Source organism: Ixodes scapularis, unplaced genomic scaffold, assembly GCF_016920785.2.
Source record: "Ixodes scapularis isolate PalLabHiFi unplaced genomic scaffold, ASM1692078v2 PGA_scaffold3__209_contigs__length_174095766, whole genome shotgun sequence".
Classification (NCBI taxonomy): Eukaryota; Metazoa; Arthropoda; class Arachnida; order Ixodida; family Ixodidae; genus Ixodes; species Ixodes scapularis.
The window spans coordinates 88,307,201-88,327,704 of NW_024609868.1; the positions used below are offsets into that span (position 1 = coordinate 88,307,201).

Sequence of the window (20,504 nt, forward strand, 5' to 3'; positions counted from 1 at the left end):
AACGTCGCATGCAACCCTCCTCTCACATAGTTGTTAGCAAGTTATGGAAAGTTTATATTTCCAAGACTGTTCTTGCTGTGAACGCATAACTAACTTGATAAAATGGAAACTTGGGCTATTTGACGATTTATACTCTAAGGTTAACACCGCAAGATCAATCACACACCGACACACAACAGGACAAACACAGCGTCTGTGTTCGTCCTTTTATGTGTCGGTGTGTGTGATTGATCTTGCGCTGTTAACCTTAGTGTAACTAACCTTAACATAAATTTGAATACCGATACTGATCATACTCGCAAACATAGCTGCCCTGGCTTACTGCACCACAAAATCTTAGGGATGAGCTGGGTTGAAAGTAGAGCTGGGATTACACGGAACATAGATTAATGAAATCGGGACCAATTCGGGACACGAACTTTTGAAGCATCGGAACACATGCAGGGACAATTATCGTTTTTACAATTACACTCAATGTGTTTTGTTATGAGCGTTAACACATTTATTGTGATTTCATCCCAAAAACACACGCTTTGTGGTCCTGAACGAAATGATCAAGAAAATCTCATGTGCATGTTTCGTTAGGCTGTGCCTTTCTCGCAGCCGAAAAACCGGATCTATACATAAAGCGGCCACTGTATCCAAGCTGAATATCACGTTCACAACAAATATGTCGTTCTCGATACTGTACATATGACTGGCAAGACCGTCACCACTTGTAATGCTTTGCAGAATGTTTGTGGCACCAGTAGCCCGAAATATTTTCTTCACGACGCATGCCAACTTTCCTTGGTTCTATGCCCAGCACACCACTTCTCTTACAAATGTGCTCCATTGGGTTAGCACAGACTGAGGAGGCAAGGGTAGGTTTGCAGTTGAGATGTGGAGCGAACGCTGATTCACACATTTCTAGAGCGCTATTTGTATTTCCGATACAAGATAATTTAGCGCAGGGTGTATATCACGAACCTGCTCTGCCACGCGCTGCAGAGGGTGAGCAACCGAACTAACATGCTTCAGGTTAGCATACACATTTGTGACTCTGGAGCACGGCTTTTATATTTGGGGCTTGGTCAGTAGTCACAATATTCATTATTTCGTACGTCCTGTATGAAATTATCAATTCGATTCGTACTTTCTTTCCACAGATGGCGCTTGTTGTCTGAAGTGAGGTGCTTACTTTAGTCAGCACATGCGGTTCGGACACTGCTGGAGCGCACGTGAAATAATGCGACGCTTGTTCCCTTCCGATGTAAAATATGTGAGAAATAATGAAAGGCAAATTGTGGTCAGGCCTTTCAGTTACAGAACAAGATGCGTGATAAGGAATCGGGACGATCTAGATAGGCCACGTAAATTCAGGACTATTTGCGACAACAGATTGAATGAAGAAATGCTGCCAATTGCTCGGTACAGTCGCCGACAATATGAATACGCACAGGCGAGCGCGCTGCTTACAAGGCATGCAGCACTATTTCTCCGAATAAAGCTCACCCATGTGTAATATTTTGTCGTGGCTTTCTGCTTGACCAGCTGCCGATGAGTCGTGCTATTTTGCGACGAAAGGTGTGATATTGCCAAAAAATATCCTAATTAAGAGACCGAACGCGAAGTGATGTATGGCTGGCTATCAGCCTCCGCTCGGACAACCCGAGCGCCGCCGTCGTCGTCTTTATTCACACCGCTCTCCGCACCTCGATACATAACAAAAGGAATAATAAAGAGTTGCTGAATCCACCGAGTTGGCGGTATGAGCGAAAAGTTTCTTGGCCATTTGGTAAGAAGTCTGTCGGATAAAGAAGAAAAATCGGTTTTTATTTTACTTCACCGAGCACTAGGTGATTAAGCGATAAATATACTTATTGACACGAAACAAGAGAGCATACGGAAGCATGCCAGTCAAAGCAGATAGGTAAAAGCTCTTACGCTAGAGCGCCTTCCAGCCTACAGCCGTATACTTTGTGAGTCCCAAGGAACGCACCCTAAAAAAAACATGTGATAATGATGCTGCTAAAATTACAACGGCGATATCATCTCGCGCGAGAGCCAGCGATTGACTAAACAAGTTTATATAGCTGGGAAATAAAAAAAAAAAACAGAAGTAGGTAGGTCGCGCGAGAGAAGAAAGGGGACTTGATCAAAGAATCAAGAACAGTTGGCAGGAGTGCGCACCGCGATTAACGGCGATACATGTAAATATTAAACTCGTTTTTTTTTAAACTAAGTCAGTCCGGGGAGACTCATTATTATTTATAATGATTGGAGAGGAGAGGAGCAAGAGGGACAGAGCAGTCAGAGTTAAAATTATGGCAACACGCCCGAAGACACTGGAGCCGCAAATGCACTAAGATGTTAACGGGACTCCTCGCGCGATGACGGTTGTAGAAGGCTCCGAGAAGCCAACGGTATAGGCATGAAGTGTCGAGTGGCAGTGGGAAGAAGAGATTCGATGTGTCGAGCAATCCTGCAATGGAGAACCTCAGGGTGTCCCTTTTTCTGCTGAGGCGCAAAACCTGCGGACAGGCGAGTCCTTCGAAGAGATCCGTCAAGCAGTCGACACTACCTATGGCAACTCAGCAATCACTGACCGACCAAGTTGGAAGCAACAGAAACAATTCAACAGCCTCTAAAATGCTAATCAATCACACAAGAGTCTTGATGACAACTAAGCTTCCTTCCATTAGATAGCACTCGAGGACTCCGGAGCCGCGCTCGCCTTTGCTTTTAGATATCTTCCGCGACATTACACGTCTTCTACTACCTGACATTATTATCGGGATATTTTTCAAAATCAGGATATATCCCGGAAATCCGCGCTCCAGCTATAACCAAGGTGCGAGTATCATGATGGCATTGTCTTTTTTGGGAAAAAAAGACATTTTCTCCAAGTAATAATAGTATAAGTTTCATTTTTAGAATAAGCGTGATTGTCCAAATTAAGCTGCCCGGCCTCGCTGTACCAGCCAGCGGTAATCGGCCATCTGTAAGGTAGTAACAAACATTCAACGAAACAATATAATTAAGAACGATTTAAATAGTTTTTTTTTGGTCTAGATGGGAGATCGTAATGAGATTAAGCATAAATAGATAAAACAGAAGTAAACGCGGACGCAAAAGTATAGGCATGCACTATGTATCGCCGTCCAATACGTGTACCTTCGTTTGTCGTCGTCTAGCTAGCGCTAAATACTTCAATAATTAGAGATGTGCTAGTTAAAATTGGGTCTGCCGCTTTAACGGTGAACGAAGATGCAACAAAACAAGTAGTATAAGAGTGTACAAGTATCAGCAACGATAACGCGAAAATGTAATACCTAATTACGCCTTCTGATATTCAATATCTTTAGCTGCTCAAAATCAATGGACCATCACATATTGACAAAGTTTTCTTTACGTATAAAAAATAGAAGTAATACAAAAACATAAACACAAACGAAAATATTTTACCACGTGATACTATCTCAATTAATAAAAAAGAAAAATTTATCTATCATACAGTATTCATAACATTAACAGGTGCAAGTTCATGTGATTATGTCAAAGTAGGTGTGATTTTTAGTGCACTGAAATTTTCTGAGAATGTATCAACAGGTAACGTGTATGGCATATTTATTGAACTTATTTTCTATATGTTAATCAGATCGTCTGAATGTCTGTTGTATAAACAAAAAAGCAAGGTGGTAATATCGTGTGGTAAAAAATAAAGAAAATTCAATGCGCGTTGCAGGGTGAGGAAGTTAAAATAAATTGAAATGTATATATGTGCTTCGAAGTAGATGCCATTTCTGCATTAATCAATCTTCCGGGTGGCTTTAATACAAAAGCAAAAATAAACGACGATATAAATTCACGATCAAGGTCGCCCCAGCATTGCGTCACTTCCGTATTTTATACGGCGCTCTGTTTGGTTTTATACAAGACATAAACGCACACTGAAAAAGGCAGAGTAGCTTCGCGGATGTGTTCATTGTAAAACAAAATGCATTATAGCCTTCAAGCCAACTTCTTCTTTTTTCCCGCGACCTCGGCGCCCAACCGGAAAACAACCTCAGAAGCCGCGCGGTCTCGTCAAGGACGAGCGCTGTATCCTCCTCGTTGGCTCAAGCCCCTTGACCCTCCATTCTTACATCACTGATGCATTGCAGGGCTGGTTTTGCGATTTGTGATTGTATTTTTTAGAAAGTTTAGAAATTGCCTTTGGAAGTGTGCGCTTTTTGTTTATCTTCTTGTTGTGCTATTTTCGCCTCGCGACCTAATACTTTTTTTTTCGTGAACGGCCGTTCCAAAACGACGGAAGGCTAAGAAATAGATTTTTTCATGCGGCCGTTTGTTTTTTGTTGTAACATTGTTAGTATTATATACAGGTCGTTTCTATATTATTTTTTAATTACCAGTATGCACTTATTCATACGATGACGTGTAACATTTTATTATAGTGTGCGAAATGGTGTATGACGATTTCTATTTTTGTGTTACCTGCCGGATCCTGAAAGAGGCCCGCAGTATATTATTTAATTAATTAACCACCTAATTACTCGATTAAATTAATTATTATGTGTTAACATTACTTTTCAATGGCTAAAATTCGGAGCTCCTGGGACAAGAGCGGATCACGGGTGGTGGAGATATCTACTTTTGTGGCAAAGGCAAACATGTCGATTTTTTTTTAATCGGTGGACACTGTCTTGAACTTGCGAAGTTTTGAGGAGGGCGAGCGTGTTTTGGACGACGGCCACGTCATTGTATGTGGCAACATATTGGAGGGAGATGCAACTATAATAATGTATTGCGTTGTGCCTGAGCACCCATGTCCGAAAACGTGAACCGTACTGACTAACTGTCCAGCTTCAACGACGCATGTTCACAGTGTTTTTGTCTGTGTCAGAGCCTCAGGCTCGTTGGGTACCGGCGCGATTTTGCTGCACCAAACAAACAGCGTCAAAACCAAACCATCGGGGTGTCCGTCATGTTTCTGTATGCGCTCCGCAGCGAGGTATAGAGGTTTAGAGTTCAGAACTGGCAGCTGAAAGTGAGCTCCCCCCGGGCCGCCGCCATGTTCCTCATTTTTTACCACTAGACACATGACCTTAGAGTTTTACGTCTAGATTTAAACAATGTACCCCGCTCAAATAATTGTTTATTGGACTTGAATAACAGTACCGACGATATAAGTTATGTTTTGTTAGTTTTAGGACCAAAATGAGGTTTTACGACAAAAACGCGGGCAGCTTCGCAATGGTTCCGCTAGTTGCCGTGAGCCGCGGTTTTGTATTTTGGGTTTTTATCGAAGCTAGACACTGATCTATGGGGCTTAGAATATTGAAAAATAGTTTATCACGTTCTTCACACGATTGCAATACATATTTAGGTTTAGTTTTTGCGTAAAAGCCTCAGAGTTTGGTACGGTCACGTGTCTAGTGGTCAGAATTGTACAACATGTGGCAGCCAGAGGGGGGGGGGGGGGGGGGTCACTTTTGCTTGGTAAACGGGACACCAGTTTATCGCTCTAAACCCCTCTACCTCGTTGGTGCTCCATCATCACTGAACCGATCCTAAAAAAATTACGCTTAGTGACTGGCACTTTTGATGCTGCTTGATTGTTCCATTCGCTCGTAGTGTCGCCTGCATCCGGACCTAAGTTGAAAGGATGTATAACAATGCCATTGATATGTTTTGAGGTATTTATTTGTTTTTATCGAATAGAAATATGAGAATATATTATCTTTTTATTGCGTTATTCGCAGCGTCGGTATCCGCCTCTTAAAAATCAGCCGGTTAAAGGCTGACGACCAGTTCGCGTTTTCCACTTTTGCTCCGCTTACTCCTCTCCACCCTTCTACCCTGTCCACCACTGCCGGTTTGTCCTTCCCCATGGTGAGGAAAATCTTCTGCCTTGCAGAATCTCGAGTCTGGTCGTCGGCCTTTAAGGACGTATCAAAAACAGCTTACTAACACAGGTGGGCCTAAAGCTGTGGTGATAGTTTCTTTAGTTACATTTTGCTTATATAAAAACAAGGAGTTCATCTTAAAGAAAGTTTGTGCAGCACACTTTCAAGCAGTACTTTGCCACGTACTTTCCTATGCGTAGAACGCGAACCCATTCCCCGACATCTATCACTTGACACACAGTTGGGCGAGTAGTCTTCTCCTACTTTTAGGAAAGCGCAGAACATTTTCCTTGATCGCAAGCGAGAGATTTGCACTGGGAGTGGGAGATCGTTCCGTCACATTGAGTACCTAATGAGCTCGCACCCGCAAAGCTCGTAACCCGCCAGTAAAATTTTGGTCAATTCAAATTTATTCGATAAACTCCAAATTCCGATGCCCCTCCCCCTCCCCACCGCCGCCAACCTCCCCCCCCCCCCCCCCTCCCCCAGAAAAAAAAGAGAAAAGATCCCGGTAATTTACACTTAAGCTCGATCATTGCAAGGGTCAATGATCCTGGAAAAATCGGAAAAATGTCACCTAGTTACCTTCATATCTCGAGCCATTGTCCAAAGGGGTCTTACCGCTTATCTCGTCAAGGTTCATTCAGAGCAACAGGTCACTGCACATTCGGTTCCCTACAAAAGCCCTTGTTTTGGTTTTCAGTTTGGACCAAACTATTCGTGCTTCAGAGAGAGTAGAGGTCGCGTGTTTGTAGCATTGAAAGCCATGGACCATAGAGATAGCATAAAATGGGGAAGAGGGGCAGCTGAAACTTCTCTGTTACATCCACTACCATTTCACTTCGTGTGTCCGCGGGGTAGGTTGATGGAATAGGATGGGATGAATACGAGCTTCCCAGCGACTACCTCCATGAGTTTATGGATTTTAAGGTAGCAACGTTTATCCAAGCAACACATGTGCTACTTTTGTCGCGTAACAAAATAGCATTGCTTATGACAACGGCACCAACGCCATTTCTCGCTGAAGAAATATTAATTGATACAAGAGCGTTTTATTTCTTCTTATCTTGCATACGTTTACAAAAAATAATATTTTTTTATTTATTCATTTTTAATAAGAAACACTGCACAATTAAACTTAGAATTTCAGAGAATCGGGAATCTAATCAAACAACATTGAGAAATTAACCTTGGAAATTCGTAGAATTGGGAATCAAACAAACATAAACTTGTATAAACTCTGAATTTCCGTGAAAAAAGAAGCACCTAGAAACACCCTCTGATTCTTACGACGAAAAATTAACTCCGAAAGCACAGAATCCTAGTTGTGAGACGCGCCGTGCCGGTTACGTCTTTCAACGCTGTTCCAGAGCAGAACGTAATAGACTCTTCTTAAAGCCTTACTAAAAGACATTGGTCATCGCCATTTATGGGGGCACGAAGCCCGTGATTAGATACGAGTTCTCGCCGAACACTGATGCCGCGCTCGTCTTCAGTACGAGCTGAGCCGAATTCACGCCGAACGCTTTCGCGACCCTCGTGTCCAATAGGTGCCCAGAGCCCGTGCCCAGACAATGGCAGATTCGGATATTTGGCGATGCTGCTACAAGGACACAAAGTAACACGCACTTTTGAGAACAAAAAAAAGGTTACAAAATGTGTGGTCAAATAGCCAGATAATTATTTGGTAAAAAACGCTTTAAATTTATTTCAAAAGTGTTTACGTCAAGTGGCAATAATTATGTTTTCTCGAGTGAGTGGACAATGTTTTGTGGTAAACACAATTGTTGTGCACCCGCCCGTGTTGTTAAAAAGGAATTGCAAGCGTCCTGGTATGTCATTTACTGTCCCGTCAAAAAAAAACATTGGTGATTTTTTTTTTTTTTTATGTTTCGACATATTTCTGGGTGGAGTTCTAGGAAGATAGCCTTGAACACCTCGCCACCACAGAAGCTCAAGGGCAAGAGATTTCACACGTGAAGAAGTGAAGCTTTCCGGGCGCACTCCTGCGAAGACAGTTTAGTTCTCAGCTTTATTTAGTTACTCACGGCAGATGCCGTGCCACTAGACGATTTTCACATGTACTGTACAACATTAGAAAATAATCTTTAATTTTTTTTTGCAAATAAGCAAAAATAACAGCATTTTCTCAATGAAGAGCGTCTTTAAGGTAACCGTGCAGATACCAACGCATATAACAAAAATTTTAGATAATAAAAAAAAAAACAAAAAAAAAACGCGACATTTAACCAACTTTGCCAAAAACTGGATGTTTCTGAAAACTGGACATTCTGACCAAGGTTCTCGGGCCCACTGGGTTACAGTAAATATGATCTATTGTATATTTACTATTGTAATACACAACTTAAAATACGCCAGGCGTAGATAATTTCCTTAAAGATTCTTCCTTTCTTATTCGTTTTTTTTTTTTTTTTTTTTTTTTCGTTGTGATTGACTAACTTCAAAATCTCGCTGGCTGCAAATCGATAATGAGCCTACAGGGACCGTGATGTCTTGCGTTTCTTAGACGGTTAATGAGTACAGGTGGAAAAAGTTATTTTTTATTTCTTCAATTTAGCAGGCTGGAGTCAGCTCATGGGTGTGGATAAACCCCTATAATTTGTTTTGGTCAACCCAAGAAAACTTTAGAAATATTCAACAATCAATCGCACACAGATGCCTCTTTTCGACATTAAACAAATGAATAAAATTTATATTTCGTGGTAATCGATATATTCGTGTGTAATCAACAATCCACACCCTATTTAACTTTATCTTCTTACCTGTCATGAATATTTATTTTGCTATAGGCTAAAACGAGACAGATAGAGAGGTAAACGGAAGTATACACCATATCTACGGAATAAACAACGTTCGTTGTTGGCGCATTTGATGCAAAGAACGCCACAGTACGTTCAGTCGTCCCGTTAGTCAAGTCACGTGACCTCGCGAATTCTCGTTTTAGATGGGCATCGCGAACGCCAGGCATTGGCTCGAGGCCACCGTCGCGGAGGTCACTCCTAAGCCGCCGAGGTTTGTGCGTAGACTGCCGGTAACAACTTCCCGGCTTCTCTCGCTGGCACGACGCGAGTCGCACACACCGTCGTTGTTGCCGTTTGCTCATCACGGCCGCATTTTATTATTTCCGTGAAGAGAGCTTGCCAAAGAAGTGTTCCCGTTTGTTACTGTTTCTTTTTTTTTATCTTATTTGTTTTAAGGAATAGCAGTGCGGTAGAACGTTACTGTTCAATGTAGATTCAGGTTTGGTGAGAAAACATCTTCATATTCCTGCGGTCCTCAATCGACTCGGAGACAAACAAGACCACGACGAGCGTCCGAAGAAACTACGAAAGCAAAGGTAAGTGTTCAAAACCAATTTGAAAAGGGTTGCCTCTTAACGAACGAAGGGTGGACCAGGTAAAAAACAAAAATCAGTCTTTGATTCCTCAACTTGACAAGACTAGCAGCGAAGTCATACATAAAGAAAAACGCCCCCATACACTAGGCGAAGTTAATCTGGGCAGTAATTGCTAAATTGTGTGTTTTTGAATGAGGATTAGTCCCCCCCCCCCCCCCCAGGATGTGCAAATATATATATATATATATTTTATTCAACGCCTAGAGCCTCTTTTATTTACTCACAAAATATGTTTTATTAAGTGCGGCTATAGAGCTCCTTACTATATAAATAAACTATGACGTGAAAAAACAAAAACATGTTATACTTTATTTTTTGCGCAACTTTCCCATCAAACCACTGAGCTGCTCGCGCTTTTGAGGACTGTCTCCCTCATTTAAAGGTGTATTTTTATTATTGGTCACTATTGTCACTGAAACTTTGAGAATCACAAAGTGTGGTTTATATTCACAAGTCTCGCATCGTGATTGATGTTCGGCTTTCTTATTGCCGAATGCCGGAAGCTGACTTTGAAACAATAAACCATGACAGGGACGCGCCGCGCCACTTTGTTTCTTGGGGTATCAGGAACTTTAGAAGAATCGCCCATAGTTCTTATATTGATATAAAAAGGTAAACGTTGACGGTAACGATTCGGTCTATGGCGCCCTAAGATTCCGCGAAATGCTCATTGTATTATAGATTCACTCAGTGATTAACGGCAATAAGGTGCTAAGTAGCCGATCTACAAATTATGCGAGGCTCCAAAATTACAAAATAAACGTAACAAAAGGGCTAAAAAAAAACTTACTTAACAGCACGCGTGTGCCTCTATGACTAAATACACGTAATCGTAATTAAGCTTTCTACAAACGCATTTTCCGACTATTTACAATTATCACTGATCAAACTACCGTAGAAGTATTATCCGACAACATTTCCTACTAAAAAATGCACATTATAACTTAATTTACAACATACACCGGTTTCTCTACGTCAGAGATCACACCCTTTTCAAAAAAGAGCATTTTGTGGAAATGTTATTTATTTTATTCAACATTTTAGCGCATGTAGTGGACCATGCCCAGAGTCGTTCTTTTTAACACGTATCTAAGCTGTCGTGCAGCACTCATGCCTTGTCAGATTGTGCAGAATCGGATATCTAAGGTTGAAGTTGACGCCGAGTGATGAATAATATACGACTGCAATTTCTCTTCCAGATGCCTACAACGGACGACATCTTTGTTCACCTCGGTCGGTGGCACTTGCCAGTCATGCTGTTCTGCTTCTACCGTGGTTTCCCCGCCGCCTACCACGCAGTGTCAACGACATTCAGTGCACCTGCCCTGGACCATTGGTGTGCCAGACCGCCGGAATTTGCCAACTGGACGAAGGAGGAATGGCTTTCCATGGGAATACCGCATGATATAAATGGTGAGTGAACCCCTGATATGAAAATACGTGAGACAAGCTGGATCACTTTATTGTGGTCAAGATTATTAAGTACATTATTTCATCGAAAACAGTGATTGAAAGCGGATTGGTATTACTTGTGTCACACATTTAGATTGAGATCGTTGAAGAAAAACGAAAATAATCATCAACGTTGGATAAATACTTTTGAAGACTTTTGCTGCAGTGGGCCAAGTCGCTGCAAATCGGATATGGAGCAGTGTGGACGGTTAAGCAGATATTTCGAAGGAGGCTAAAACAAAACAAACTATAAGATATCTCACATACTCAAGATTATATGTAAATATGATCTACACGGCAGAAATAAGATTGCCCGAGCCCCCTCTTAGTAACATTTGATATGTTCAATATTGCTTGCCAATATGTGCAAATGTTCGCATCAGAAATCTCAACTAGGAGTCGGAAAACGTTCTCGAGGTCCTTATCGTCCATTCGGAAGACCCACATTTGACTTTACAGTATACAACTTGAAAAGGTTTGTTCGCAGAAGCGTACACTTCTATAAAGGGCGCTGCGAGGTTGCGTACATTTGAAAACTTATACTTAGCGAAAAAAATTACGAAAACATCTCTGCAAATCCTCTTATTGTCTGTTTAGGGATCAGCTGATTAGCGCACCATATCTGGTAATTGTTTTGAACTTGCTCAGAATTAAGACGTCTGATTTACCAGGTTCGCAATGCAACATAATGTCTGTCCCGGAAATTGTGGCGTGTGTGTATGAAAGGAGGGGGGGGGGGGGTGCAATTTTGGTGGCATGCGGGGAGCCGTATGATACTGGCCCGTAGGACACATCAGGCTCGCGTGTCGCCGGTGGCCGACTCCTACTTTATATGGAGAAGTGACTTTTCCGTTTAATCAAGATTGTACAGGTTCTTTTAAATATGCATACTTCGTACGACGATGGCTTAAGGTTTTTTGATCAACTTGGCAGCAACTTAAACGTGAACGTAAAAAAAAATGTGTTACGTTGGAGTGCTAGTTTTGAAATTTATATCAAAATCGAAGCGCTATGGCAATTAAGATACTTCCACATGACTCATAACACATTGAAGACGAGAGTCAAAATTATGGTTCCGTAAAAATAATTTGCTTGCCAGATCTAATTTTGGTCTTCTACGACGATTATCGTTGTTCCGGGGACTATATATAAGTCATTTGTTTTCTTCAGAAACTCAAGCTGAAAGTGGCACTTCAGAAAAAAAAAATTAATACATGGACTTCCTGGTAACCTGACTAAGGGCCTAGTTAAATGTAGATTTATAAACACGATTATTTTTTAATGTTATTTAACGTTGAGCCCACCCGGTAAAATAAATTTAAAACACAAACACTTTTTACAGTTAATCTTATAATATTTATTATGAGATATTAATACCTAATATATCAAAGTTAAATATGTCTCCACGTAACAACTGGTTCATAAATAAGCGTAAAGTAGATATCACTTGAGCTGGAAAAGTATGTTTATTTAATAGGTTTCTTGAGGACGGTAAGTAATACAGATGCTGCGACAAGAGCAATAAATTACAAACAAAAATATTTCTGTGCTGTGTACTAGTCGACTTCCTGCACTGCCGTGGTCATAAATTAATGTAGATAGCTTACTTTTTTACTTGAATATTCGTAGACTGCTGTTAACATAATTCAAGATCAGAACTAGACGGGGAAACACTATCGAGTATTATATGAATAAATTGAAATTAAATTTATATGAAAGTGTAATACACTTCTCTGCTCGTTTGACAATTTTATTATTTCCAGAATCTAGGCGCAACAAATTTGACACTATAATATACATTGGTTATGCGAATAGACTACTTCCTTAAGACATACAACTAAGAAGAATTAAGCAACCAACATAAAACTTAATTTTTGATCCTAAACTCATACATCTTCAACTCCATTTCCTGTAGCGATTATGTTTAGTTGCTATACAGTTAACATTAAAAAGGATTAGCCAAAGCAAGCTAGACCCGAGCTGACAAAAGGGCCACAAATCGTTCTGCGGCAGTGTAAACATATATGTACGAGGGTTGCCCAAAAAGTAATGCCCTAAATTGTTATGTCCAAAACTAAAGAGAGTAAGACAAAAATCGCAAATTGCAACATTGATTCTTCCTACACACATGTATGTAGTTTCAATGTCGTTGCACAGAGGATGTCTTTTTAATGTTCCACGAAAAAGGTGTCTGTTTCTGACATGCGTCACAAGCAGCGAGTTGTAATCGAGTTGCTAGTGGAGGAGAGAAAATAAAAGAACTTAAGGAAAACTTCATTATTTTTTGAGAGCTGCGTATATAAGTCCTGTGGTCAAATGGAGCACAGCTAGACGATTAGTGAAAAAAAATTAGAATTCCGAAAGTGGAGAGACGGAGCTACATGATTGGCCGCAGTCAAAGCATCCTACCACCACCACATATCTAGGCATGTTGCAGCGTGACAATAAATTTATTCATGCAAATTGACACATCACAAGCCGACAGCTGACCACAGAGCTTTCATCCAGCAAAAGAAGTGCGGTAACAATTGTCAATATTAGCGTCGTGCGCAGCCGTAAGAGGAATTGAAGAAACATTTCTTATCCAGGGCAAGGATGCTCTCTCTCATAAAAGTATCCAAACCGAAGCGGCAATCACCAACATTTGTTGTACTCTACTGCCCCATCCTCTTTACAGTCCTGATTTCACATCAGATTTTCATTCCTTTGGGCCACTAAAGTATGCACTTTCCTGAGCAAGGTTTCTAACATAATTCATGAAGAACATGGCTACGTGAGCGGAAAATGAGCTGGCAAAGAGAAGAGATATATATCCTTTTTTCGCACTAGCAGCATAAAGTCGTACAATTGAGCAACAATTATAAACAAATACTGCGTTAGCATGATATTTGGCGCGAATTTAAACTTATTTGAATACATAAAAAAATATGGGGCATCACTTTGGGAGCAGCGCTCGTACTGGTCGGCTATACTTGGTCTCATCCTACGATATACTAAAGGCCAAACCCACGGGCCACCCAGGTCCAATCACCTTCCCCGCTAAACTGTGACACGCTTAGCATGGATTAGGGGTGCACGAATAATGCTCCGAAACCAAATGCGCTGCGTCATTTTTATACCTTTGACACTGCAAAGAGCGTGCATATCGTGGCTTTGTTTCCAATGTAAAATTGTCATGTCACTCAGTGCTATTCGATCCAAACCGCTGTACGCCCGTCCCCATCAATGATCCGAGACGCGGGAACCGACACTTGCATTAAAGCGAAATAGAACGCAATTTCTAAGTGGCTCGTGATTGTATCTGGCGGTCCGTAGCTTCTGCCTTTAGTCCATCGTAAAGTGAGACGAAGTATAGAAGGTGAGGTGGGTGCGACGTTTGCGCGGGAGAGGGCACTCCCGCAATAATAGCTTTATTTCCAACAATGAGGTAAAGTGTTCGTGGGGGCTTGAGGAAAAAAGCTGTTAAAACAGCTTGACTGTTCCCGAGCACCAAGAAGTCAGTAGCGGAGAAAAAAATTAACAGAAAAATCATCTGATCTATCAACAAAATGTTCAGAACAGAAAAGTCACAGTAGCAATAGTATCTAGATATAACAAAAAATGAACATATAAACATGCCACTCACATTTGATCAGTTTGGCCAAGAATTATTATGTTCCTAGGGTTATCTGCAGATATATTTTCAAGCTTGATGTGTTGCGCACAAAAATAGTTAAGGGTGGTTGGGAGAGTAAACGCTGTAATTTGTTAAAAACAAATTGGGACTTCCCGAGGTTCTGTGACTCTCGTTGGATATGAATATACTTTTTTCTTTTAAGTCAGCTAAGCTCACAAGATGTCGTACATTCATACTCATTTCAGCTTTATATTTAACACGTAGGCGATATCCATATAAGTTTAAAAAATTTACTACATCTAACTAGCTAAATAATTTTTCCGTTAGATATTCCCGTGAAGCATTCCAAATGCTTCGTAGTATCTTTTTTGTAATAAAAATATCTTTTGTAGATTTGTATAAGTGGGTGTTCCCCAAATTAAATGGCCGTAATTAATTTGTGGGTAAAATAGCGAGTTATATACTATCAACTTTATTCTAAAAGGCAATATATGTTTGACATTTTAGAGAAGACATAGAATAGACATTTTTGGAGAAGAATTTCACACATGCGCGAACTTAGAATCTTGAAGGTAACGCTAGAAGACATCTTGGCTATTTGCATGGTAATCAATGCGACTTTGGTGCTATTACGATGGCGTTACAAGGGACTTTATACCTAGCGATCGGCAAAACGCCTTCATAGAGGCAACCGTGTGGCAAGCGAAAGAGGCCTACTCTTTTTCTTTCCGCCTTTCGAGCGAAGAGGTTTGCTGAATTCGCGTAACGATGGGGCAGGAAAATGTTGAGGTCACGTGACAGGCTCTGTAGGGAGAAAAACAGGGCAAACCCGTCGAGACCGCGATGCAGCGCGCAGGCGCGCACGGCGCTTCTCAGAAATCTAGCCACGGAAGACAGTCCCTCTACGTACGTCGAACTCGCTTGTCTCTCTGGAGATGGTCGCGTGATTGCCTCTTGAAGGCTCTTCGTAAGCTCCCCGCTGCGCGGGATTTACCGAGCGGCATTAGGCTTTTACTAGAACGTACGCTGCAGAGAGCGGGCCCGGCGGGCGCGTGCTCATTCCATGCTTCAAAGTGACTGAACAAGCTTCTGCTAGCAAAGCAAAGCTTTCAGCGTACGGTCTACTGAAAATTCCTTTTCATTCAAACCTACAGGAACTTAATATACATGCGGGAAGCAACGACTCTATGGAACTAATCAAGTATCCCCTATAGGATTTATCGTCAAGGCGCTTCTCATCTTCATGCGTCTTCTACCACCAGCTAAACCAATCACGCATAATGATTGTGACGTAACCCTGATTTTTTTTCTGTTGTTGGTTTCGTTGTGTATGTCGAACGCACTAGTAAAACAAGTTTCGTGAAGGTTCACTTTTGCCGCGGCGTCGTTGGCTCCATCCAGTCGTAGAGTTGGCCGCGGTCTGACTGTATGGGAAACTGAGTTTAGCAGCGTCACATTCAACTCCTATGCTTTTTTTCATCGAGAAGGTTAAAAGTACACTGACACCCCCCCCCCCCCTTTTTTTCCCAATATTTTTTTTTTCATTTTTGCCAGGCGATTTATTTGATGTCGGAATACTACTCAATTAATATTTTGCTACAGAGTCACGTATATTTTTAATCAGGCCTAAAAACGCAACTGCTCGAAACCGAAACCCCTGCACCGCACGGAGAAGTGGAGAGGAGAGGGTGAGTGGCGGAAGTCACCTGGCTACACCAGACCGTGCGACCTTTTTTTTTCCTCGCGCAGCAGACGAAATGCTCTGCAGGAAACCGTCGCCTTGCGATTCATTTGCAGTTGTGTTTGTTCCGCTCGCTGTTCTGTACTTCAAGATGAGTTGTTTTGTACATTTAAGTGATGGATATTAGTAGTGAGTGCCTGTGGTGAATTCCCGCGATCGGCTCCGAAAAGAATACGCCCCAGATGTTGCGTGAAGAGCTGCCTCACATGTCCTGTATCTGGAAGTGGCAATGTGCGGCGGTCTGCACAAGTTTCCGAATGATCAATGGGATCGGGACCAATGACTGGCTGTAATTCCTGTAGAACAGTTACGGGCACCTCGGAAAGCGGACGCTACCCGATTCATATGCTCCTTGCATTTTGTGGAAAGTGACTACAATGAGTTCGCCGGTGTCAAAAAGAGAATCCCATACCACTTAGTTTAGCGCCGTATCATCCACAACAATTTTTTTTCAGTGATAATTGTGAAAAAAGAAATGATAACATAAAAAAATGTTTGACAAAAAAAAAGTGAAAGCCGTTTACAACTCCCTGTAACACCAAATTAGAGCGCAGCTCTTGAGGAGGAGGAGGGAAGGGTACTGGGGGGGGGGGGTGAAGTGACCTGGGGGGGTCACGTGACGATGCCGATGATGTCATCAGTGACGTCACTGATGACGTCATCCGTGATGATGACGATGTTGATGCGGATGCCGGTGACGTTTTGTGTTTCATTTTGTGAAGGTGGATGACCAGCGAAGCTGTTTAGCACACGACACAGACCTGCTCCTAGGAGCCGGAGGAAACTAGAGACGCGCGACGGTACCTCCACCCGGCGGAAATTAGACAAACACCACGGGACCGCCACACCGGGAGAGGGGGAAAAAAGGACACTAGGCACGCAAGTGCTTGAAACGACGTCAAAGAGAGGGCCGTGCGAGCGTTGACATGGCCGATGCGGGTCGCACAGCGGCAAATCTTTGAGAAACCTTTATTATCTACCTGAGAGTCTACTAATCTTGAAAACGGTGCCTATTAATAATTAATCTACTGAATAGACCTGTTGCTAAAATACCCAAGCATCAAGAGGAATGTAGGGAATGGTGCTCCACGCCGCACGGGTCGGCGTCTGCAGTAGTGCTAAAGCAAAAGTCTAGGACAAATGACATCTTGCACGCTCGTTCGTCAACGCCTTATTTTGGTTATTTACTTCGAAACTTTTAAACGGGGACGGCATGCGCGTGCGGCGCGAGCGGCGGCGCGAGCGTAGAGTTTTTGGTCATGCACACGAACATCCACGGAACCCTAGCCATAGACAGCTTCGCTATAAAAGATTTTTTTCCTTTAATTTGTACGCGCCGTAGCCCTGCCAATCTCAACATTTCCAGTTCGAATGAACGCCTACGCTTCCACGTCTGTTCAGTGCAGTACGTTTCGTCGTGGTTGAAAAATCGGTGAAACAGTAAGGCCCACTCCCATACCGTCCACAGCACTACAATGGGACAGTGAAAATTGCTGTTCGTAGTCAGAAATGTCTGTTCGCGAGCCATAATCGCGAGCGGTTCCGCCGGTCCCGCTGAGCAGGAAAACCGGGGAACCTTCACTAGAGCGCTTCCTGTTTCCGCCGCGAGAGGGCGAGCAATGAGCTGGAGATGCGAATAGGGCCATCACTGGCAAAAGGTGTTTTGAAACGAAGTAAAAATTTATTGAGGTACTTTTAATTTTCTCGAAGTATTTCAACCTTAGAATTGTTACTGTGATGATGATTACGCAATTTCACCGCACGCAAACAGTGTGGCGATCGTTGGGGGTACTGCAGTGGCTGTCGTGGTCGTCGCTGTTGTCGTTGTTCTTGACGGTGTGGCCGCTGTCTTTTGATTTGGGCATGATACAGAGGAACTGTTTATGTACCGAGACTTACGCTACAAAGTCCTCGCAGCATGCCCCGGTAATAACGCTTCGCGCAATTACGCAATCGATGGCGGTCGTTTCCGTTCCTGACTGTCAGCGCTCAAATGTTGAGGCGGGCGCCCGCGTTTTTGTGGCATTGCGAAGGCGTGTGGCAAAATGGCGCGCCTGGAAAGAGAAGCTCGGCTTTGCATGGAAAAAATTACGCCATGCATTTGTCTCTCTGTATGGCAACGCGCGCTTCAGTTCGGCATGAACCGGATACAAAGCCTTCGCGCCAAACTTTCTGGGTCGCAGGAAGGGTTCGCGCTGTTTTGCCCTTTCCAGTCGTCCACGTCCCGCGCACACTTTCTAAGCCACGTGTTTCTGCTCTCTTCTTTTTGCCGTTTCCACCCCTCTCTTATTCGCGCGCTTTCTCACACCACCTGCTTCTGCTCCTCCTGTTCCTGCGTTCTGGGTAAATATCTCAGTCAGCAGTGTACTCGGCTTCCACGCCGGTGACTGGGGTCAATCCCTGGCACAGTTTGCCTTCTTTCTCAATATCGTTTAGCAGTTACGAACTGACCGATCAACAGATTTCGTGCTTAGGCGGCTCCTGAGGTTGGTTGATACTGCAGGCCATTGATTAGCCTGGCGTGAACGAAACTTTCACCTTGCTGTAAGTTTATCGATGCCACAAAAGTGCAGACGCTCCTTTCGCCAATAGGGAGAGGGCGTGCTTGCGAGGGAAAATGACAGCTTAAAGAAGCACCGACACCCCAAATGTCGTATTTTTTGTATACGAATCTGTTCATAATAGGTCTTTGTTTCGCCTCGTACATCGGCGAAACAAAGAACTATCATGAACGGATTCGTCAACACAAGGCTGGTGTGCGCAAGTTCGATCAAGAGGTCAATGCGGTTGCTCAACACTGAGAAAAAAATGACCACCGCAATGACTTTCTTAAAACGCGCATCCTGGATATTGAAACTAACCCAGGCCGGGGGCTCTTTCTTGAATCTTGGCACACTCAGACCACGCGAACAAACATTAATAGGTATCTTGGCGCACTGCCATCTGTGTATGTGAACGGGCTCCATTACGTGTCATCACAAAATGGCCAGAAAGGAAGAGGAAGCGATCGTGCGCATTTGCCGCAAGAAGATTGCGGCACCGTCCCTCTACAGTCGCCCCTGAAGAAAAAGCCGAGCAGGTTTCGAAACGTTGGGCCCCTTCTTTAGGAATTAGTTGGTCCTTGTATTTTAATAACAAATATCACAATGCGAAAAAAAAAAAAAAAAAACATTTTCCCACGCGCGCGGGCGCCTTCTTATCTTTGGAGCTCTCCTCTCTCCCCCTCCCGCTCGCCACATGTAGCACCGAGGATGATCGGCGCGTCGAAGTATCGGACGAAGTCCCCCTTTGTACGTGTCCGACTACCGCTCAAACTTCAAAAAGAAAATCGCCAAACGGTCAAAACAACTTGGTTTTGTGTCTGTGTACCGTATACGGTTGTGACTCCGCCGGGTCAGCCTTTGACGCAGAACTGCGCGTCGTGGCCCCTCATCGCTTACAAAAGTCCACTGCGCATTCTCTTCGATATCCCACCGTTAAAAAATATTGAGATTCCTGAAAGGGCCCTAAAAAAACTTCAGACTCAAAAGTGAAGCGTTGTCCGCTCACAGCGATAGACGGCACTCATGGAGAAGTGCGGTTGATCTCGAGACGCGGGCGAACACAACACTTCGGGTCTGGACGGTTCGGAGGAGTGAGAGAAACTCAAGACGATTCAATTATTGACGTCACTGCACCAGCGCGGACCGTGCGGGAAGCTCAAATTCGGTTTTCGAAAATTGCTTTTTTTGTTTGTTTTTACTTCGTAAATAGTAAGTTTCCAAGTTTCAAATTTTGAGGGTAATGTGAAGGCACCGTTTTCAATCGTTTCGGATAATAAAAATATATGATGCAGACGACCCTTCGAGTTAATGGGACCAATCCAGCAGCGTCGAAAATGCAAGTCACGCGCCTTTTTTGGTTTATGATTGGTTCAACAACATTAGAACACGTACAGAAACACGACGAACACCACGATGGTGCGCTCTCGACGCTGCCGGACTGGTCCCATCAGCTCGTAGGGTCGGCTACGTCTTTTCTCGAGGTGGAACCAAGTACAGGCCAAGTCAACTCACTGATATAACGCCACTGCGGTGGTGCTGCTGTCGGTATTGCGCATGCGCAAACGCTTCATCAATCCCGATTTTAGTATCTGCGCACGCGCAGTGCCCACACCTGGTGTGGTCAGAGTGGGCCTGTTTGTAAACGCTGTGTTGGTGTATAGCTCGGAATTGCGGATGCAGTCATCACCACCTCTACCCCAATAAACTTTTACAATCAAGCTCGCGTCTGCCCGCACCATGTGTGTGGCAGCGCGCGTGGCCAGAAGCCAGATTCGCGTGGGGCGAAGCTTCTGCGCATGTGCAGTGATCGACACCAGCGCCACCGCAAATGCGTAACGTCAGAGAG

At 43.2% G+C, this 20,504-nt stretch overlaps 1 protein-coding gene across 1 annotated transcript in view; it reads left to right on the forward strand.

Annotated features, from left to right (window-relative positions):
• The first annotated feature begins 10,505 nt into the window (after positions 1 to 10,505).
• Positions 10,506 to 20,504, forward strand: part of LOC115311845 (organic cation transporter protein) — a 53,635-nt gene continuing 43,636 nt past the window's right edge. Inside the window, exons 1-2 of the mRNA XM_042292795.1 lie at positions 10,506 to 10,705; positions 19,146 to 19,156. Of these exons, the coding sequence (XP_042148729.1) occupies positions 10,506 to 10,705; positions 19,146 to 19,156 (211 nt within the window). The remainder of the gene's footprint in view (positions 10,706 to 19,145; positions 19,157 to 20,504) is intronic.